The sequence below is a fragment of the Podarcis cretensis genome (genome assembly GCF_951804945.1).
Source record: "Podarcis cretensis genome assembly, chromosome: 1".
Lineage (NCBI taxonomy): Eukaryota > Metazoa > Chordata > Lepidosauria > Squamata > Lacertidae > Podarcis > Podarcis cretensis.
Window position 1 is genome coordinate 116954532 of NC_137170.1, and position 23140 is coordinate 116977671.

Consider the following 23140-nt stretch of genomic DNA (forward strand, 5'->3'; position numbering starts at 1 on the left):
ATAAATTAGTAGGTCATCTGGAAACACCCATAGACTGAGAGCTGAACCCTGAAAGCACAGTGGAACATGGCAGGTACACCTCTCTAGAAATAGGATTGCAGTTAGAAGGTCTGCTGCCTCACTAGGCCACTAGCAGTGTAAAAGCCTCCACCGACAATGACATCCCACTTAGTGTGTAAGTAAATCAGATATTACAAAAACTTTCGGCATTGCTAGTGACGAGGCCTCCACCAAAGGGAGCCATACCCTAGTAAATGCTGCCCCTGAGACTTCTGATGGCTCAGAGAATTTGAGAGTGCACAGTAAGCGCATTTAAAGGATCATCAGCCCTCGCAGGAAATAATTATATAGTGGCTGTTCAAAAAGGATCTTCCCATGATGCACTTGGGCACTTGCACTTTAAATGGAATTAAATTATGGTATCTCAAAAGAGACTATGAAGTGCCCAGAGTTTTACAAAGATAAATCCCCACCCGTTCCCAGTTTTCTGAAGTTTGGAGTTGTGAAACTGGGGAAAAATTGGCACGGCATCCCTTTCCATTTTAACTAAGGATGAAATTAATTTGAAAATGTACAACAAATAAGATAGTGAGTTCTTGAACAATTGCTTTACAGTGGTACCATGGATTAAGTACTTAATTCGTTCCGGAGGTCTGTTCTTAACCTGAAACTGTTCTTAACCTGAAGACCACTTTAGCTAATGGGGCCTCCTGCTGCTGCTGCGCCGCCGGAGCACGATTTCTGTTCTCATCCTGAATCAAAGTTCTTACCCTGAAGCACTATTTCTGGGTTAGCAGAGTCTGTAACCTGAAGCATATGTAACCCAAGGTACCACTGTATTTACTTTCCATTGACTTCAGCGAAGGGATTCAAGGATTATACAGCCAGAGTTAATCACAGAGAAACTCCAACATAAATGTACAGGTTACCTATACTCACTTATTTCTACCCCTTTAGGTCGGAGGTGATGCTCAGAGGCTGAAGGAATTCTATATAACGGAGGCCGTCCAAGAAGATAGTGAAGCTAAAAATGAGGCTTTGCTACAGTCAGCTGACGACCAGTGGCAGATGGTTTTAAAGAAGATTCTTTCCACTCAAGACATGGGACATGACTTTCTAAATTTAGTAAACATGGTGAGTCTCTCAGCGATGCTTTATTCGCTGACTTCAGCATTGACCCCCATTAAAAATCTTGGTGCCATTTCCCCCAAAATATTTCCAAACATATACATATTGAAAATAGCTGGGAAGGATCAGGGAAACAGGGAACCATTTCTCAAAAGGCAGCTCAGTGGTAGAGCATGTGTGCTGTGGATAAAACGTCACAGGTTCAATCCCAGGTATCTCCAGATACAGCTGGTGATCACTGTAGACAATATTGGGCTAGATGGACTAATAGACAAAAGCAAGGAAGCCATCTGAGTATCACAAGTATGTGGGCCAGCATCAATGTACAGTGGACTAACCTTACAATTGAGAAATCACATACACAAGTAAGAACTCAAGGAAGGGAAGCTTAGAAGAGAGATTGTTTGCTTATTTATCCAACATCGAAGAGAAGTATGGCAAAAAGGGAAAATAAGCTAGTTAGGTTAGGGATAAGGCTGGCATCATAGACTGCATGAGCTTTGTTTCCATGTGCAATAAAATATTATGGAAGAGAAAGGGTTCAGATTTCTCTTCCTTTTCTATACCACAAAGTGGGAGTTCTTGGTATCTTAAAAGTGGAGGCTGAAGGAAATTTTGTCTTTTTCTTGGCTCTTACTATTATGGGGATTTGGAAGTATCAAAAATTAGATTCCACCCCCCTCAGAATTTTTTTTTTCTTAATTCTTCATTCAACAGATAAACGAGAATCTAATACTCAATGTGGGAAGTGTTGTGCAAGTAACTGAACATACTATTGATATTCTGAACAAAGAGAAGGAAGAATTGACACAGCTGTGGGCAACGTGGAAACTTAATATGAATCAAGTGAAATCCATCAAGCAGCAGTGTGGGAAATTTAATGAACAATTTAAAACAGTAAGTGAAGAATATGTGGTTGTTTCTGACTTTCTGCTTGAAGTTTTTATGGTGTCTTATGGGCTACCAGTGATTTTGATTTTGTCTAAGCTGATCAGAGAAACGCTTAACAGGCCCCAAATCAAAATCAATACTTGTCACAAGTAAGAAATATCCTGAATGAGCAAAGTATATTCAGGAGGATAATAAAATACAGTAGTTGAACTTTTAAAACAATCCCTCTTTATTCCTAATGGCAGTACATTTTTTATTGTATTAGGTATTTAAAAATGTATAGGCTGCTTAATCAGAAAACTCTCTAAGAGTTGCTCATAACAAAAACAGCAAGATAATTTTCAATAAACTTCACATAAAATTAGCATATCTTATTTTTTGTTTTAAAAATGTGTACACATGTGTCTAGAATTGCTGAAATAAATAAGTTTTCTAAATGTGTTTAGAACAATATGAAGGTTGCCTGCCAAAGCAAATAAATAAAATAGACAAGGCGTTCCAAAGCATAGGTGCCACCACACCAAAATAATGACTTCTTACAGATATGGAAATGGGATCCTTTTAATGAGGGTCCTGGTTGTCGCGGGCCCCTAAGCCACTCCCACTGGGAGAGTTGTTGCCAGGCGTGGCTCAAGCCTTAACTGTTGGGCCCCGGGAACCCGCCAGGCTGTTTCGGTCAATCGGGGCAGTTGCCGCAATTCCTGGGGCCTATAAAAGTGGCAGCGCGGCGTAACTGGGGGAACTTGCATCGTGCTGCCGAACACCCGCCCTCCCTCCCTAATTTTAGGTACTGCTAATTTGGCCTTGCTTTGGATTGGGTCGCCTGCTTTGGAGCAGGGGCTGGGTAGGAATTTTTCCATTTGGCAGATTGGATGTAGCCCCTAGGTTTTCGCCTACCCCCTTAGCAATCGTCACAACTTTGTAAGATTTGGCGGTTTGGTATTGGCTTATTGAAGTGTGTGGGAGGGGAGGTGCGGCCAGTGTGGTGTAGTGGTTGAGAGCTGTAGACTCGTAATCTGGGGAACCGGGTTCGCGTCTCCGCTCCTCCACATGCAGCTGCTGGGTGACCTTGGGCTAGTCACACTTCTCTGAAGTCTCTCAGCCCCACTCACCTCACAGAGTGTTTGTTGTGGGGGAGGAAGGGAAAGGAGAATGTTAGCCGCTTTGAGACTCCTTCGGGTAGTGATAAAGTGGGATATCAAATCCAAAATCTTCTTCTTCTTCTTCTCCATGAATAAGGGTATTCCGGTAAAGGAATCTGGGGGTCCTGGATCTCGTCTGAAGTCCCCTTGAGGGGCTAGGGCCATGCCAGGACCACAGGAACCCGAGGGTGAGCTTCATTGGTCTTCATCGATGTTGCTCCCTCATTTGGTGTTTACCCTTTCAGACAGAGAGAGGAGTCAGTTATAGTCTGTTGCCAATGCCTAAGCCTACACTGCTCACTTTGCTGCAATCAATAAAGTTGTGGCCTAAATTTTGCCCAATAACTTAAACTAAAATTATGTGTCAGTGTGAAGTTATTTTCAGGGGGGCCTCGGAACGCAACTGAACATTTTATGGCACTTTGCAAGTCTGGGTTCCTCAGATAGAAGTGGTTGAATGGGCACCCTTCATCAAGAGACCACAGGGCAGTTTACAGCATAAAACATAAAACACAAAATACATAATATGTTTCCAAACATATATATATGCAAAACAGTTGGGCAGGAGCAGCGAAACATGGAACAATTTTATTTAAAAACAGCTCAGTGGTAAAGCACTTGCTGTGCACACAATATTGTATTTATATGAGAGTGTCCTTTTAAGATGTGTAGGTTTTCATTCACTGTTCCAGTACTGTATACTATAGAGATTTATTTTGCATTTTGCAAAAACATCCTGATCCTTTTCTTACTTCAACAGCATGTATTACCATATCTGTATTTATTTATTGTAGACTACCCAAAGCTTAAGCATTCTTCAAGAGGCGCTCAGGTCTACGACAGCACTTGATCTTGGGAGTAACCTCTCAGTACTTATAGAACTGCAAAATAAATTTAACCATATGAAGCCACGGTTTCAGGTGAGAAGCGAAATTAAGCACATCACGCCCTGTGTGAAACAAATCATTTCTAAGCGCTTGCTCCTAGAAGTACCTAAAGCAAACTTTTCACTCCATGTTAAATTCAGCAGAAATGCTGTGCTTAATAATTTTGTGACAGAGAGAACTTCACATTTTTGGTATTGTGGATGGGTGCACATGTGTAAGTTTATGAAACTGTTTTGCACGAAGTTGAAAAATGTGTCAGTTTATTTTATTTATTTATTTTATTTATTATTATTATTATTGAAATAGTTATCTAGAAGCTGTTTATAAAGTTTGTATTGAACATAGCATTTTGTGTGGAAAGGAAGTGGGGAGAAATTAGCTTGGGTGGCAGAAATGTTACAAAACCATGCCCCAGTTATATTTTGCATGCTTCAAAGGGAAAAAAAACCAAACAGAAATAAAAGTCTGAGCCTAAATTTCCAGGAGGGATTTAAACCTGGGCAGGCAGCTTCCAGCTTCTGGTTTTCCCTTTCTGCCTAAGCCCTGAGACAGGTGCCAGACAATCCACCTCATTCTGCCATAATCTGCTTTATATAGAGAATAGATGAGAAGTTAGGGATGCTTGAGATATTTTTCTGAGAATTCTGATCTGAAAAGTCTTGCTACAAACATTCTGGACTAATGTGCAGATCAGAAGTTAGTTGCCCACTTGGATTTCACATCTCAGCTAAAACAAAATTGTATAAAACCATGTATATGGAGAGAAAATTCATTTAGAAGATACATATTCAAATCTGGATGTCGATGCAAATTTTCATGCAGATTGGTGTTTTGTTTTGCTTTTTAAATCAGAGATTAATGCAGGCACATGGCATGACAGTTTTATGAATGAGCACATACAAAAGTGGCCTGGAGGAGAAATGGACTGATTCGTCCATTGCTACTGAGAGGACAAATTTAATTTTGAATTAAAAGTCCTCCTTTTGAATGTGCCCATCTTTCAGACCAATGGGATACAACAAGTAAGCAAGCGGACAACTCCCAGTTTAACATGAATGCAAAAGGTGGGGCAGAATTTAGGCAGATCTTAATCCAGGCACAGGCAAACTCGGCCCTCCGGATGTTTTGGGACTACAGTTTCCATCATCCCTGACCACTGGTCCTGTTGGCTAGGGATGATGGGAGTTGTAGTCCCAAAACATCTGGAGGGCCGAGTTTGCCTATCTATGCCTGTTAGGGCTTAGCTTTGGAAATAGGGGGGTGGGGATTCACAGGCTAGGTGTGAACTCCACATTCAGAAAAGGAGGAAGAAGAAATGGCTTGAAGTCAACAGTGATTTGCTTGGATTAAATGTGTGTTTCCCTTTTAAGTTTCAATAATTTTCTTGCATCTGATTTGTTAGCAACTCAATGCTGAGGTGGAATACACATTAAAGTTATCAGAGCAGCTGAGCTTGAAAGGCGTGCCTGAAATGGAAAAATCTGAGAAAGTAAGTGAGCTTATTCATCTCCATAAGGAGATAAAGGAAAAGATGGCAGAATATGATGACATTTTCAACAAGACTATCAAATTCCATCATGTCAAAAAGGAAGTGAGTATAGTCACCTTTAACCTGGCAAGAATTTATTTAACCTCAGAAGTTCTCTTGCTACAGCTATGCATGTGTATTGTGTGTCCCATAAATGAACACATTAAATGAAGCACCTATGACTATATAATAACCATACTAAAGCAGACACCAGCTCCTAACTCTGGATCCAAATTTGTGTATGTCTTGAGCCTAGACATAATGGCATGTGATTGTAAAGTGGAGGGACAGAAGAATGGTTGTTAATGAAACATAATACGTTAATCTCCTCAGCTTGAAGGCCTCATAAAATCAGGAGGACTGAAGATCCCTGAAGTGAAAGATGTGCCCAGCGACACTCCACATGCTAAGATTCACTTGAATAATGCTCAGGAGAAGCATGCACATATCAGGCACCTGTACAAATTGGCGCTCACTCTTGGAATGGATATAATTTCAGCAGTGCAACATCCTGTAAGTCAACAGAATGGCCCTAGTGGTGGAAGAAAACAGGGATAATAACGGGACATGGTGCTTCCTTTTCTTCATTACTTCTGGGTTGGGCTGTTTACAACAGATTTAGAAGGATACCAGAGATTACACCTGACAATTGCCTATTTTCCCACATTGTATAATATGACAATTTCTCTGACTGAGCTAGGCTATTTACAAGTTAACCCAAAGGCAACATCCAAATCCCTTCAGGCTGAGAGATTAAATGCCAGGATCGCTCAGCAAGCATCACATAATTGTATATTCTTCTATTACTCAGCATTCAAGAAGGGCTAATGCAGAACTAGACTCAGGCATTCAAACCAAATAAGCATGTTTCTATTGTACCTCAATGTACAGTTTGATAGAGGGCCTAATATAAAGAGTACACAATGGTAACAACACAATAAAAATAACAAAATGATAGATTATAATTTCTTTCAAAGACCCAGTGCTCAGTTGCTCCTCTGCATTCAGAATTAGCAACGAGGCAAGTTTTCTTTGTCCAGAGGGATTCTCTGTCTGTATCTTCCATGACATAGCCACATGATTCACTCCTATCCCTCAAAGCGGTGCCACACAAAAAAAGAAGATACTGTAGCAGGTTCAGAATACAAAAATCAGACAGTTAACTAGAACAATCTGGTGGGAATATATTTCCCCAAGTTTATGCCAATGTCAAGCTTCACACCTTTTTTAGGCAGATGCAGAAGTGAACCCCATATTTTCAAATCTTGCCAGAATGTTACCACATCAACCTCTTGGAAGAACATAAACTTACTGTAAAATAGGTTAATTTTAAATTGAAGGGTTTTTTTAAATAAAAGACAATAACAAAACTGAAGTAATGTAGCTATTAATGTTTGGTGTATTACAGTATTTTAATATTTTATTATTTTTTTGGAAGCCGCCCAGAGTGGCTGGGGAAGCCCAGCCAGATGGGCGGGGTATAAAAAATTGTTGTTGTTGTTGTTGTTGTTGTTGTTGTTGTTGTTGTTGTTGTTGTAACAAATAGTGTTGCAGGTCAGTTTGCAGCCCCTGATGCCAACTTTTTCAGCCTGATTTCTGCATCTCATTCTAGAATTCCTTTAATGTTTCTGTAAAGAACCTGCAGCAGCAGCTCAAGACCCTTGAGTCTGACAGCGTGAACTGGGATTCCAAAGCTGAAAAGTATGAGGAAGATTTGTCGCACATCCTCCACTTCTGCACCACAAAAGACGAGATACGTGAGGTCTGGTGAAAAAAGCATATTAAATGATCAAAAGCTGTCGTGTCCTTTCACTTCTTTCTGTTTAGTAGTCTTCAGTAGAGCTATCCTTTCACCTTTATTTGGTTAAGTTTATGAGGGGGTGTGTGATTCACAAACCCATTTTTGAGATGCCACTTGTTTTCTTGAAGATAGGTTGGAAATGGTCTCAGCTCTCTGCAGTTTTACAGCCAGACTGCATGTTATTGTGGTATATATAGTGAGGGCAGAGTTCATTTTTAAAAAATGCCTCTTGTCTCATGTAAAAAGTTATCTGCATGTAGTCAATGAAGCTGTCGTCATGTTTCTAATTTAGCATGCCTGATACTTCCTTTCTAATATGCTAATTTACTATACAGAGATTAGTTTCTACGTGTGAAAAGAAAAAAAAATACATGCGTGTCATCTACAGTCTGGCTTTTATGTGGTTTAGTTAAGTGGAATAGGCTTACAGAGATATTTGAACTGAACTTCGAGCACAAACAGCATTTTGGTACAGCAGAAATGTAGCCTTCTAGTACACAGTCTGAAGCACAGATGCCAAGTGAAGCATGTTAAATGGACTTTTAGCTCTTCCAAACATTATGATGCACTAGTATCCAGCATTGCTGAGGAATTCTAAGAAACCAAAGAATTTGAAATCAGTGGTTAAAATCAATGCAGTACTGAAATGTTCAATCCACCATCTTGATTCAAAATGGCATCCAGTTGGAGCCAAATAATACAGATGAACATCAGCTCCTTGATCTCAGGGACAATCATGCAAAATTTGATTATGATATCCTAAGAGGTGTCCAAATGCAAACAAACAACTCCCACAGATAGATACATAGCAGATAAATTAATAGTTGTTGTCATCCAAATAGCTATTTGTCCAGAGGCTTGAACATCATCAGAAGGACTTTTGTTCTTGGAACAGTTGATGCCCCTCTCTAATGCCATATCATGGAGTGCTCATTTCAAAGTTTCCTTCATTTCAAAATCAGTTTGCTACGAAGAACGGAGGGCAATAGTTCAAGAAAAACAAGCAGAAAGTCCCTTTAGATATGAGAAACCTCTGCAGTTCTTTAAACATAATTAGGTGCGTCAGTATGTCAATAACGTACCATCATTTTTCTTATGCTTTCAGATTATTAGAAGCTTCATCTTCTCTGTGTCATGCAGTGGAAAGTTGCACATCTTATACCCTAATTATGAGGACATATGCATATGTCTGTGTCTAAGTGCGCTTCTCTCCACCCCCTGTCCCCTCAACTGGTACTATTCTCAGCTTGTCTACATAAAACATCTAGTGATCACATTTCACTTTTCCCAATCAGCTTGTCTGCACTCGGCTAGTTTCCAGTCCTTAGCAGGAGAATCAAACTCACCATCTCTTTCACCTTCCTGTTAATTTCACCTCCCTTGGTGAATCTGATTCCTCTGGGCCAGCTGGTTGAGCTCAACAGAAGCGTGAAACTGACCATTGTATGAAGTTGTGAATTTCACCTCAGTGGTGCCAAGGTTTCGTTTCATTCTTCTGTTAGGGAGTTTCTGTATCTTCAAGCACAGAAACAGTCTCCAACCAGCAGCTTCCTTACTTTGCTCTCAGTATACAGCAGCCTAGAAGTACTTATTGTAGCCATCCTTGCCTTTCATAGTTTAGTCCTGCGACAAAGAGGAAAAGCCACTAAACCTGTCGTGAAACTGGTACAGGGCGAAACATATTTATGGACTGCTGTTTTAAATCCAGAGGGCTATGCAATTAAAAAGAAATTGTCATCTGGGAGAGAATTTGGGTAGTGTTTTCCTTAATGCATAACCAGCAATCACAAATGATGGCAGTATTTTGCCACACAGGACAGGAATGTTATGCTCAGTGGTGGAGCTTCATATTCTGGCACCGGGGGGTGGAGAGCAGGTGGGGCGGGACTGGCGCATGTCCTGGGGGTGTAGCAAATTGCCTGCGGGGGCGTGGCGCCCAGCGCAGGCAGGGGGGCAGCCGCGATGACACCCCACCAGGATTGCGCTGCCAGGGACGGTGTATTCCCCTCACTCCTCTTCCTCCGCCAGTGGTTATGCTACTCTTGTGCAAACTTTAAAAGGGTTAGAGTGCCCAAGTGTTCTTCATAAATCACTTAAAAGTCGTATGGCATGTTCTTAAACTAATTTAATCCCACTAATGATGGTCCCCTAAGTGGTTGGTGGTTTGCCATCTGCTAGCTATAACCTGCCAGAATTCACGTATAAAATAACGCAGTGCAAGATGCCCTTTTTACACTGTAACTATTTTTGTCTATATTGCTTTAGGAGCACTAATCCAACAGGATTTTATAATTAAAGTAGTGAGTTTATTATGAAGCATATTGTAGCTATTGTTCAGTCAGCTTGAGTGCCTTCGACAGTTACAAATTCAGTGAATAATTAAATTAGTTGTCACCTTTGCAGTTTATCTCTATTTGCCTCCAGTAGTAAAACATGCATCAAACAATAAATTGAACATTGCCTACCAGGTAGAAGCAAACAAATGTTATACTACTGGTAGCTGGGGGAAAGCTGGTTATACTTAACAAGCACATACCTGTTCATGGGGATTGTAGGTCCTTCTCCTAAAAGTTAGGAGGCCTCCTGGAGCAGCAGCAGCCTAGCCGCACAATTCTGTTCCTCCCTTGAGCAGAAAGCCTTCCTGATCATGCATGGCGGGGTAGGCTGGGCTTGGATATTGCCCATTCTTTGTACATCTCCAATTGACTGCACTAGATTTCATAAATGCTTTATTGCCCAAGATACATTCATGTTTATTGCTCAAAATATTTGTGTTCTTTTGGACATGCACATTAGTTCCAAGGTGGAGCTTGGTTTAGAGCGAGGTGTCCTTATACCGTTCCTCTTTAAAGAACCATGTGTTCCACAGTGGTGATCTTCCACCACCAGCAACATCTTATTTCACAGGAACAAACAACCCTGCAGTGAAAACCGAGGGTAGAATTCGATGTTGGTGGTGGTGGGGATGCACATGGGGAATAAGGTCTGAATGTGCAACCGGTCTTCTCCCCTCTCTTCCCCCTGTGTGCCCTCTAAACCTTTTCTGAGTCCCCCCCAACCTTCCAGAGAAAATTTGGGGGGGGGAGGGCGAGGCGAGGCGAGGCGAGGCGAGGCGAGGCGAGGCGAGGCGAGGCGAGGAACATCCCATTGCATTAGCAGACCTTGTTCCACCCACACAACAACTTAGCCGAACCCTGCCACAAGTTGAAAACTGTTTCTTTTGGAAGTCTTGTTCTAAATTGCATATTGCCTTTGTTTTAGATAAACGTCCCCCATTAATCAGTTAGGGAGATAACGCCAAATTAAACGGTTGGTCCCTGAAAGCCGTTTTCCTAGACGAGTGGTCAAAAAGTGAGTTGCTCTGTTTTGTTTGTGAACCATGACAACCAGATCATTAAAATAGTGTCCTGTTCTCTATTATTTGTTTTCTCCTTCTTGTGTGATAAATCACAGCAGTTGTCATCACATATCCCCTTCATCCAGGACAGCTGCACAAATTTTGTCTATAAGGCACTAGAAAAGCTTCTTAGAGGGCAAAGTTGATTAAAATCAATTCTACTTTTCAATAAACAGAAGAGTGAGTGGCTAACTCAAATGGCCCTTTGCCCCATATCATGTTAAAATTTATTGGACAGCCAAGGACTGTCCTTACAAGCAATCAAGTGCATAAATACATTTCTGTTGCTGTCGTGGTTTCAGCAAATTTTATTATTACAATTTGCTGAAAGCATGGCAGCTACAGTGGTGTAATTATATTGCTCATTAAATGCTTAGAAGGCTACCCAAAGTTTGCTTACTATTGGAATCGGAGGGGAGTTTACTTTTTTCAGGTGACTAAGTACTGGAGTGTTAGATGCATGCAGAGGTTTCTCTTTTGCCTTATTTTTAAGTAGGGCCACATCAAGTCTACCAGCTTCACCTGCCCCACCTTACCAGTGCACTTGTTCCGCTATTTGATGTTTACACAGGTCAGTCAAAGGCAACCAAAATATAACAGGTACGTTGGAGAAGAGAGCGGAAACAAAACGGGTATGTTAGGAGGAGACCATGCTGACCAATTCAGCACTTAGCAGTATTGCTCTCCTACCACAAAAGAATTCCGCTCTTGAAGCAGAACTATTCATTCCTTTGACTGGGACGTGTGCTGAGTTGGAGCTGAAGACATGACAGAGGACAATGTAAGGGTCTAAATCTGAGCTGATTTCCCATTAAGTCTAAAAGAGAAAAGTGGCAGCAGCTGCAGATCTTTTAGCATACAAGCAGTTTCTTCTGAAACAAGATCTCATTTCATGCATCTTTGCCGAAAAGAGAGAGGGAGAGATTAATTAATTAATTAATGAACGCTGGTGAATTGACATGTATTGTTAAAGAGAATTCTCTTGTTGACGTATATCTCAGTCAAAGGATTCCTTTCATTGCCTACACTGTACAAATTTCACTTTTTGGGGAAAAGAACTTCGACAAACTGAAAATCAGTTTTTTGGTGAAGCTGAGGCCCCAATCACGACAGTTGTGACTGATTCAGTTTGTGATAAATTGATATTGATAATTAGGACCTCTAACTGAGAATGAAATATTGAAAAGGAGGCGTTATTTATAACTGGAAGTAAAGACAGCACTCAAAGATGTCTCGCACATACACTCAAGTTTAAAGTGCATTTATTCTGGGCTGGTGTGCGTGTGGATCATGAGGAGGAGTGTGGTACTTATTTAGCTCTCTTTCCTGCCCTATATAAGGGTTAGGCATATATTAACATAAACTTTATCTTTGCAACAACTCTGTGGTAAGCCACAATGAGAAACAATCACTCCAGTTCCTTGAAGTCCAGGGAGAAACCTGTTTAGAGAGACATTGCTGGAGCTCCATATGGCATCTTGGACTTGGCATTATTTGCCTAGTAAGCTTCAAGTCTAAGCCAGGATTTGAACATTGGACTCCCACATCAAAGCCCAGTACCATATCCCAGGGAATACACAAAGAGATCATTTTCACTAAGGGTATGCAGAGGCAAACACAGCTTAGAATAGACAATAATACTTTGGAATTATTTTTGACAGCAACGGAATGTTGTGGAGGACTGGGATGGGAGGCCGTGTCTTCCCATCTACTTCCCACAATGCCCTGCGGTCTAAGCGCGATATTGTACTATACCTTTAAAGCACATTCAGAGCTCATCTTTTCCTTCAAAGGACTCCGGGCACCCTAGTTTACCATTCACAGAGTTACAGTTCCCAGCAGCCCTCAACAAACTACAATGTGCAGAATTCTTCGAGGGGAGAAGTGTGCTTTGAAGGTAGACTGTGCACGGAGACTTAGGTGGAGAGAAGCAGAATGGCAAAGCCCTTTGTTCCTCCCCAACCCTCATTTCAAGACAGAGCTGCAGTGCGTTCCTTTCCAGTTTGCCTTAAATTAATGGGTCCCCAGTCATGCCCTCCTCCTCTTTCCCATTCTTTCCATTAGTCACCCTCTGCCCTTTTAAAAAAAATCATGGATAGCTGCAACTTCCTAGGAAAGCTTCCATCTTTCTCCACTTCTCTTTGTGCATTCCAGTAACATACACACCCGCCTCCCTGGAGGCCTATCGGCTTGCGGCCTCTACCAGCTCCTACACTAGGGCGTGGCCTTCTCCTTCTCCATCAAAAATAGGACACAAATTTGGTTCAGAAATAATCAAGAAGCCCCAAGATCTCAAGCTAGTAAAAATGAAAATATATTTGGTTATTTGGGATCAATTGAGCACTCTCCACGAGGTGTCCTGTTGCCTATTTTGGCAAGGAGCACATGAAAATACTGGAAAAGCATGGATTTATCGGCTTCCATCCCATGGCATTTAGTTTTGCAGCACAGTGCTAATTTGCCAGAAAAATTCAAAAGGCTATTCATTCCTTTCCAAAGACACCTTTATGAAAGCTCAAGTGGGTATCAAATTCTATGCCCTAGAGTTTCATCCCATTAGTTGCTAGATGACGGACATCATCCATCGTGTTGACGGTCAGAAACTAGAGCTCACGTGGCAAGGCCAAAATGAAACAAACATATATTTTAAGACCTCCAAGCAAGTAAGAATGAGGATGCAGTGGAAAATATATACTGCAGATGTTGCAGAGTCTACAGTCCTGTTGGAAACGAGCAGAAGAGTTTCAGGGGAATATCAGCTTGGGGCTACTCCCTGCCCTCTTTGAAAATAGCAATGGAGGAGTAGTCTTGAAACTCACTTCTGCATCAAGCGGAAAATAGTACATATTCGCACTATTATAGCATTTTTGTGGAGTTACAGGTTTTGACACTTGTCTTAGTGGTGATGATGTGCACCAGCTATTTCCACATGGTAGTTTTTAGAAATTTCGGCCTGGGAACTTATTTCCTTTCAGAGTACTGTTGTTCTCAGAATAATAAATACCTGTAGTGCATTTAATTATGGTTTACATGCTTTCACAGAGAGATTGTCTCTCTTTTTTGGGGGGGACCCCATGTTTTCAGGATGTACATTGAGTGTAATCCTAACCACATAAATATTCCGAAGTACATACTTTTGAATTCAACTGGGGCTTTATTCCTGAGTCCTGGGTAATTGCGGTTCTACCCGAGAGTAAGTTCTATTGCACTCAGTGGGACATACTTTTGAGTAGATAGGAATGCAGTATAAATAACTTTTTTTATTTAACTCTGTACGGGTTCTTTGTTTTATATCACTGTTAATCACTCATAAATGATGGTTTGTTTTCAGCTCAGAGAATCATTTAAAGACCTCAAAAAGAAATTCAATAACATGAAATTCAACTATAGCAAGAAAACTGAAAAAGCGCGAAATCTGAAGACTCTGAGAATTCAGATTCAGCAAGTTGATGCGTATTCTGAAAAAATGCAGGTAACAATTATAGTTGTTGAGTCATGGCCTGCATGATATGTATCTCAAAGATGCACCATGATGACTGACAACATTCAACAGATAGTTTTCATATCACAGCTGATGAAACAGAACACCAAAGGTCACACATCCTTTTTCTTTTAGCAATTGGCTTAGGGTATTGTGTGTGTGTGTGTGTGTGTTTCAAGTTCAAAACTGACTCAACATTTTACGTCTGTCTTCAAAGTATTATGCAATTATTATATGATATTCCTGTTGAAAGGGTCATAGACATGCTTTTAAATCAACAAAAGCCAAAACCAATAGTGAAAGAAAGCCATGGCTGTTAAAGTGGCATCAAAATTCCTTAAATATATTGTGCAGGTATGGCCTAAAATGCTAGGGAGAAATCTACCACCTAGCTATCAGCCCCACCAAGTTAACCAGACGATGTAGAGCAGTAATGGCCAAGCTGTGCCTTCAGAAAAGTTTTCAGTTCCATGGAAGTTGTAAATACCTACTAAATGCAGAAATGTGTGTTTGTTTCCTGTGCTTTTCAGTTATCTGTGGCGATTTCAGATTGAGTAAGTTTTTGCTCTATTGAACGTTTCTCTGAATATTCTTACTGTATTCCTTGGAACAGGTACTGAGAAAGAAGACCGATAATCTAAAGAAGAAAATCTTAGATTCCTTAGCAACTCAGCCTAGTGATAAAGCTGGGATACTCTCTGGCTCAATCAACGAATTAGAGAAACAGCTGAGTGAATTTGGCAAGATTATGGAGGATTACAAACAAAATTTGGATCTGATGGAGCGTCTGCAGCAGATGATGGAAGAGGTATACAAAAACCACAAATGCACTTTACAGATGTGTTAAGGGGCCAGTTCGAGGTATGGGACTAATGTACATTGCCTATGTGCATCTCATCCATCATTTCAGACTTTTTTTAAATGGACCAGAGACTTTGTGGAAAGAACCTGGAGTTAAATGACTATAGTAGTTCTCATTCATCTAATGCCTGTTCACACCCCAGACTTCAAGACTTGTTTACTGAGTGATTGTTGAGTGATTATGTAAATAGCGGTTGTGTGTTTGATTGTGTTGTGTAGTATTGCGTAGAGTGAAGAGTGAATGTGTATGGAAATGATTTTTGTGACTGTTTTTGTGATACTTATGAGACTTTCTGCATTATATTGCATTCTGATGTTCCATCTTGATGCATATTGATGTTTTGCATATGATTTGATTTGTGATTCTTATATTTATTGTTGTTTAATTATGTTACTTAAAAGGTAGAATTTTTATCATTAATGGTAATAGTAGTAATAGGTTGTCACCATAGTATTCTTTTGGTGTTGAATGTTGAATTTGCATTGTATTTCTTACATTGATTCTTTTTGTTAGCATATGTGAACCACACACACACCCTATTTAAAGTTATAGGCTATCGATAATATAATGGCTTTTTCTAAATTAAGCAGCAGGGTTCAGTTTTGGGATAGTTTTTTTGCCATCTACTCTTGAATATGGGTAAAGATCACACAAACCCCAAAACAAAAACACAGCAGTTAGCATTATGGACAGGATTAGACATGGTTTGACATTGCTGATTGAGCAATCAGTGATTTAACTGGAAAATATGTTTTAATATACTGGGATTTTCTGTTTCATTTCTCTCATAGTGTCTATTTTGGTGTGAAGAAGCAAGTGCTACAGTAGTTAGAGTTGAGAAATACTCATCAGAGTGTAAGACTAGAGAGGCAGTAGAAACACTTTACAAGCAATTCAACAAGTTTGTTGAGCCGATAGTCCCTCAGCAAGAGGAAAGAATTCAGCAGATTACAAACCTCGCTAAAGACTTATATGGTAAGAACCTATTATTTTGAAACTTCTATGTACATTTGGGGGGAAGAAGGAAGATGAGCTTACCATATTTTTCTGTGCATAAGATGACCCCTATTTTTTTAACCCGAAATTAAGTTGTTTAGCTTTTGGGGGGAGTGGGGGAGGTCACTTCCGCCAATCGCTCAGTCCGCCGGCCCACCACTGCGGATCACTTGCCACAGCCACTGCCGATCGCACACCTCACCACAGCCAATTGTCTGCCCGCTCGCCATCACCAACAGCCCACCCACCCACTTGCCGCAGTTGCCAATCACCCTGCCTGCCCAATTGCCAATCACAGTTGCCTGCCCAATTGCCACAGCCACAGCCAATCGCCATCAGGCCTTGCCGCAGCCACCAATCACCCGCCCAATCACCACTGCCAATCTCCTGCTTGCTGCTGCCATCAATCACAGGTCCCCCTCTGCATTCACTATCCCGACTCCCCCCAAATATCCTCTGGAAGAGAGAGAGGGGGATTCTTCTGTCTGGCAAACAGAAATGCTCACACTGAAGGAATGATTAAAAGAATGTGATGCTGAATTCCTCCTGTGATAAGAAATTATGCACTTTGTTACATAAAGATGTCGGTCTATAGTGCAAAAATATATATATTAAAAATCTGAACCTAAAGCTAGATACATTTTTACTACATCGGGCTAATATTGTGCTCCTGCTCAATTTTTTTGTAAACTACAGGTATTGAAGATGGAAAGAAATACATCGAGAAAATAGGAGTGAAACACAAAGAAGTTCTTGATTCTATCAGTGAACTGTGTAGCTCCTTAACAGAACTTGAAGACAAGCTTGGGGTAATTAGTTTTCCATATTGGAACCTATATTTGATTTGTGTACTGCACACCAATTCTATATGCCCCTGTGCTTAGAACAAATATGGATTGCTTCAGTTGACATATTCAGGGTCGGAGGGGAATTTTGCCCTCAGGCTGATTTGTGTCTGTCTGGAGTTTCTTGCCTTCCTCCGAGCAACCATCACAGCTTTGATGGCTATGGCATTGGGTATGACCCTTAGTCTTTGTTGGAGGTGAAGATTCAGGCCTCTTCCATCTACCTCCATGGCAGCAGGATATCTCAGGGGAGGTGCTTCTGGCCAAACACCCAAGTGGGGACTGAGGGCCACAAGCACTTCCCAGCATGGCAAACTAGTCAGATTGTATCTGGTGCATGTTATAGGTCATCCTTTAACAGGTTTGCCCCCCCCCCAATTGTCCAGCAGGCAGGCTGGATAAAACAGGAGATGTCCAGTGCCATGCCCAGCTCACTCACATCTGTAACCCATAAAGTTGTGACCTACTTTGAACCCAAGGTGCTTGTCCAAGTCCTTTCTTTAACTGTAGTAGCCTGGCATGCAAACTCAATGGGCTCTTTATTTTAAAGCATTTATATGCTGCTTTTCTAAATAAATAAAATCATTCCAGGCACCACCCATAAATTAAAATGTTCCAGACACCAACCAGAACAGAATAAAATGGCGTCCCCAAAAGAGCAATTCAAACAACAAATTATGTAATCATAATTCACAAAAACAGTAGAAGATCTCTACAGCTGAATTTTGTCTATTTACAGGAGTCCCTGCAATATGTATGTCCCATCCGACACTGTGATCATTAGGGTAGCTACCATGTGACTCATAACCTATTACGATGGCAAAAATTAGATTAGTATGCCTCCAAAGGTCAACACAGTTGATCTACTCAGAAGAGTCCTGCTTTACTTAGCCTCATAAATGTAAATAAAATTAAACTGAAATTTATGAGGCCTGTTTTTTAACTCTTTTCCCTCTAAGCCTTGAAAGGGGGGCTTATTGGGTTGTTGTTTTTATTTTGATTATATATTTTGTGGCTTTATATTTTGATTTTGTTCTGTGAACTGCCCTGAGACCTCTAGGTATAGAGCGGTATATAAATTCAATAAATGATGATTTATTGAATCATCATCATCATCCTTTTAAAAAAGCATGTGAAAATAGTTCATTTTTAGATGATCACTTTCACCCGTCCCAAGCCAGTGGATAATGGGAGTTGTAGTTCAGAAACATCTGGAGGGTTGGAGGTTCCCCACACCTACTTTAATTTTTATCTCAATTTTGTGTTTCGGATGCTGCTGTGTATTTATTCATTTATGTCCGTTCACTTGTAGTTTTGGTTTTCATTGTATTATATTTTATTGTGTTAAAAGCTACTGGCATAATTAAAGCTAAAAAGAATAACTATATAGGATACGTTTGACAAAGTCAGTCACTGTTTTTATTGCCTTGCTCAGCTACCATAGCTCCTTTTTCCATTTGACAGGAAGACTCACTAAAGGGGAAAGGACAAAATTTTGGTAATTTTGAGGACGAGCAAGAAGCAGAACAGAAACAGATGACAAGCAAGGAAAATCTAAAAGAAAAGACAAATGAGCTAAAACAACAGGTTTGCAAACCTTTTTAACCATCTTACTTCTGGGTAAATTAATCTCAGGTCAATGAAAACTGGTTTTAAGGGAGCAATTCACACAGGCACAAAATATTGCCTTACTGTGATCTTGCGGGGGCTGCCATTTGCTGCCCAGCAGGGTAAGCTGGGAGCTGGAGGGTTCACTTCACACAGCTGGGGGGGGGATGCAAGACCTCCCTTTCCAGCTGGCATGCTAAACTGCCCTGTTGGGTGAGTGTTGTGGGGTTAGGGGCCTGGGGACAACCGGGACCACCTTCCCCATAAGAGGGTGAGGCACGGCCTCTTGCCCACATGGAGCTCCTTGACACAGAGTTCAGACCATCCAGGCTGTACAGTTTGAGGACATAGTTATAGAATTGTTGGCAGGTAACAAAACGTCCAGCATCTTAAAAAGCAGAGAGAAAGGTCCGTATAGTTAAAGCTATGGTTTTCCCAGTAGTGATGTATGGAAGTGAGAGCTGGACCATAAAGAAGGCTGATCGCCGAAGAATTGATGCTTTTGAATTATGGTGCTGGAGGAGACTCTTGAGAGTCCCATGGACTGCAAGATCAAGCCTATCCATTCTGAAGGAAATCAGCCCTGAGTGCTCACTGGAAGGACAGATCCTGAAGCTGAGGCTCCAATACTTTGGCCACCTCATGAGAAGAGAAGACTCCCTGGAAAAGACCCTGATGTTGGGAAAGATGGAGGGCACAAGGAGAAGGGGACGACAGAGGACGAGATGGTTGGACAGTGTTGTCGAAGCTACCAGCATGAGTTTGACCAGAGGCAGTGGAAGACAGGACTGCCTGGCGTGCTCTGGTCCATGGGGTCACGAAGAGTCGGACACGACTAAACGACTAAACAACAACAACAAAACATAATGACTTTGGTAGATAAGCCATTGAGTGGCATCCTTTAACATCAGGGTAGCCTGTTAAAAGGATCTGGGAAGGAGCAGTACTGTCCGAGAGCCCACATGGGGGCCATAGCACCCCTTCCATGATGCGGCGTTCGCATGAACGGCACACTTGATCCATTTCCGACCCAATTGTGAGTTCAACCAGTAGGCGGGCTGGTTAAGGTGGATACTTAGCCAGTGCATTTGCCAAACTGGTTTACCTCTGCCTAATGCAACTGGGACACGCAGACACTCATCCAGAATCTTGTGGGATTTGGTTGAAGGAATAATCCCTTATCTTGAAAATATATCTTTAGGGAAACAATTTATTACATATTGAGCCATTTAGCTTTCTTAGTGTCCATGTTCAATGCACTCATTTTATTTGCTTACTGGCTTACTTATAGATGGAGTCGAGCACATTAGCTGAAAGCCCAGTTGCAACTAAGACTGTGAACACTGTTGCCTCTGCCAACACTAGAAAGGTAATCAGTTTTGTTCTAAAATGTTTGTAAACCAAGGTTATTCAAAGCAAAACCATGACTCGCATTCAGAAAACAAAAATAAGAAAAAATTCCTACCTACCTATATAGATTAATCTTGTTGCAGTGTTTCCTTGTGTTTCTTTTCTTTAGTGACTGGACTCATCTTTTGTCTGATGCTTACATAATTATCTCCTTGGCACAAACGTCCTCTAAAAGTGCCTAGTGCTAGCCCAATGAAACTCTCAGTTCAGTTTCCTACATGCTGTTGAAAAAATACGATTGTCTCATCTAAGCCACCTGCATTTATTCTTCAAGTCTTTTACATAGCACAGCATGATTTATTATTAATGAGGGTAGCATACTATAATCCGGATCACCGATTCGTAACATATTTTTGTCATACCGGCTAATGAATTTGAAATTTTGCCTGAAATCATGTGTGTATACAAGTCCATTATTAGTAGAAAAGTTTTTGACAGGTGCTTTTCAACCCTATCATTATAATGATTAAGAACCAGGGGCATGACTTACAGACAAGCACCCTTCTTTCTTGGTTCAGTTGCGAGTATTCACTCACTGAATAAAGCTGAGGTCAGAGGTGGCACCTTGGGGCGAAGATTGGGCTGCCTTGCAGCTCATGGAAGCCTTGCCCAGCGCCACACACAGCTTTAATGGCTGAGGCTCCTCCTCTCTCGTGCTCAGAAAGAACATGCTTTTGATGCTGCGCTGCACTCGCCTTGGCGGGCTCAGCCTCCTCCACCCCCTCAATATTAGGGGGGCTGAGCCCCCTACTAAGGAATAGTGAGGGGGCTGACGGCACCTCCACTCACCTAGAGTTGGCACGCTTGCCTGAGTTACAGCTGCATCTTCTGTGTTGGGAAAAGAACTTGCAGCTTCTGCATTAGATCACAAGCCAGTTGAGGACTATTAGCAGTATAGATTCTTTGATTCCATTTGGAGTGGAGAGAATTCTGAGCTGCAGCTGTTTTTAATAAATCACAAAATGATTGGGGAGGAAAGAGGCTAAAGCATAGATATGGGATTGACTACCTTTGAGAATGGGAAGCATTGATTGAGCCTAAGGGGGAAATGGCTAATTTGTAAGAGAGTTAAAGGAGTGGGATTGATATCAGAAGTCTGGAACACTCCTAGGAAAGAACTACAGAAGTGGAAATGGGAAGGAGAGGGGTACCAGTAATTGTTACCCACCCCAAGCCCTTTGGACAGGACGCGCTGCTTTATTTAAAAAGAATTGCTATAAGGATTTATTATTGTTGATAGAACTGAAAAGTCCCATGATAATAAGCTTGATTTCATACTGTAACTAAATTGTAAACGAATACTTTTTACATTCTACCAGTCACATAGCTCATTTATTATGTTTTCAGAAATTAAATTCCCTTGTAAAATAAAACATGTCGTAGAAATATTTGAAGGGGAATGAAAATCCTATTCAACTCAGTACATAACAGGGAAACAATAAACAATAATAATTCAATTATCTTTGTTCAGCCACTCTTTTTCTCCCTCCCTCCTTTTCTCTCTCTCTCTCTTTTCTTAGGAAGACATGATATTGGCTGATATTTCAGTTGTCTGCTCAGCTGGTGAGGATTCTGTTTCACGAGACACAGATCTCCTCTTGTCTTCTGCCAAAGAGGATAGCTTGCAGGCCGAGCTGCTGGCAGAAGAAGTGCCCTCTGGAGATGAATATGAGTGTATATCTCCTGATGATATCTCTCTGCCACCGCTTTCTGAGACACCAGAGTCCAACCTTCTGCATTCTGAAACAGAGCTAGAAGAGCCACCTTGCTGTAGTTCACATAGCCTGCATGTCAGCTCCTATAGCGTGCAAATGCAGATAAATGCTGGCAGCAAAAGAATGATGGATGAATGTGATCCTTTAACCTCCGTTGCTTACGCTGACACGCCTGGTCACAGAAAGGAACACATGTCAGATCAGCCAGGGAGTTTTTCTTCCTCTACCCTAAGCTACCACTCAAAACACAAAGCAGAGTCCCCTTTTGCTCACAGTCCACCAGAAATGCCTGAGGCCAGTCCCCTCACATGCATGCTTAAGGCAGAGCCTGCCTATTGCATGATGAGTGAAGTGTGTGAGACCCGTTTGCAACGCCATGAGGTCCACAGAAGCATGACAGAAGCACAGGGACAATTGCATGACGGAAATAACTTCACTAAAAGCCAAGATAGGCTGCATGCTTCACCCAACGCATTCTCAGATCTCCTGTTTCAATCAGACACCACCAGAAGCTGCCAGAGGCAGATGGTCACCCGAGAAGAGATTAAAAGTATATCTGAAAAGAACAGCATGGTCAGCCTTTGTGGACAGGCGCCTAACTTCTCCAAGCTTCTGTCTAATGTAACTGTCATGGAAGGTTCTCCGGTGACTTTGGAAGTAGAAGTAACAGGATTCCCAGAGCCAACGCTGACCTGGTGGGTAGCTTACAATGAGAAAACCTAAATATAAATAGAGAAATCCCCACGGAGTCACATATAACCGAGCACCAATTAGAAAACCAGAGCTACTTGTTTGGATCGCACCACATGATTCCATTTCCAGCCAAAGCCCAATTCAAAAGTCATAATATGCATGCAATGTTAGGCCTTGATGCCACCATAACTCTCAAATGTCAAAGTGATTAAAGCATGCCCCACCCGAAATATTTAAAAAAGTTTTTAAGATAAATGATAAACATCTCAATTTCCCAACAAAACATTCCAGTTGCTAAAAGTGCATTAAAATTCCTTTTCAAAGAACTTATGAGTATGAGTGGATTGCTCTACATTGACAGACCAATGTCCATATTACCCAGAAAGCAGAGGAAAAATGGGGGTATTATTTACCTTCTCCTGGGTTCGCTGCACCACATTACTATTTATCCATGCCCAAGAAGACTTTGTCACCACAACCTGCATTGAAACACTGGGCACTGCCACTTTGCCAGATGAGAAACTGGGGCTGATAGGCTCCCAGCCAAAGAACCCCAACACAGTATGCAGTGATCGATCTTGAGGATTTTTGCTTTTTAAAAAATTCTCCCGTTTTCAACAATAAGTACTCCAGACACCCTGAGTTTCAAGTTCAAGTTGCTACATTCCTAAAAGAAAGTAAGAGGGACAGCCCCAAAGCCCAGTGAAAGTTCAGAGTTGGTCACTCAATCTCCTGGATTGAGGCCACTGTCTTGCT

The 23140-nt window shown here is 41.3% G+C and overlaps 1 protein-coding gene across 4 annotated transcripts in view; it reads left to right on the forward strand.

Annotated features, from left to right (window-relative positions):
• Positions 1–23140, forward strand: part of CCDC141 (coiled-coil domain containing 141) — a 94587-nt gene that overhangs the window by 66421 nt on the left and 5026 nt on the right. Inside the window, exons 12-25 of one of the 4 annotated variants that reach the window (XM_079975792.1) lie at positions 958–1134; positions 1846–2025; positions 3956–4081; positions 5451–5639; positions 5910–6089; positions 7189–7338; positions 14106–14246; positions 14869–15063; positions 15909–16092; positions 16810–16922; positions 18423–18545; positions 19858–19935; positions 21497–21650; positions 22191–22386. In XM_079975792.1, coding sequence (XP_079831918.1) covers positions 958–1134; positions 1846–2025; positions 3956–4081; positions 5451–5639; positions 5910–6089; positions 7189–7338; positions 14106–14246; positions 14869–15063; positions 15909–16092; positions 16810–16922; positions 18423–18545; positions 19858–19935; positions 21497–21650; positions 22191–22386 — 2186 coding nt within the window. Of the gene's footprint in view, positions 1–957; positions 1135–1845; positions 2026–3955; positions 4082–5450; positions 5640–5909; positions 6090–7188; positions 7339–14105; positions 14247–14868; positions 15064–15908; positions 16093–16809; positions 16923–18422; positions 18546–19857; positions 19936–21496; positions 22387–23140 lie in introns of all 4 variants that reach the window. The other 3 variants (XM_079975793.1, XM_079975790.1, XM_079975791.1) reach the window with 3 other exon arrangements.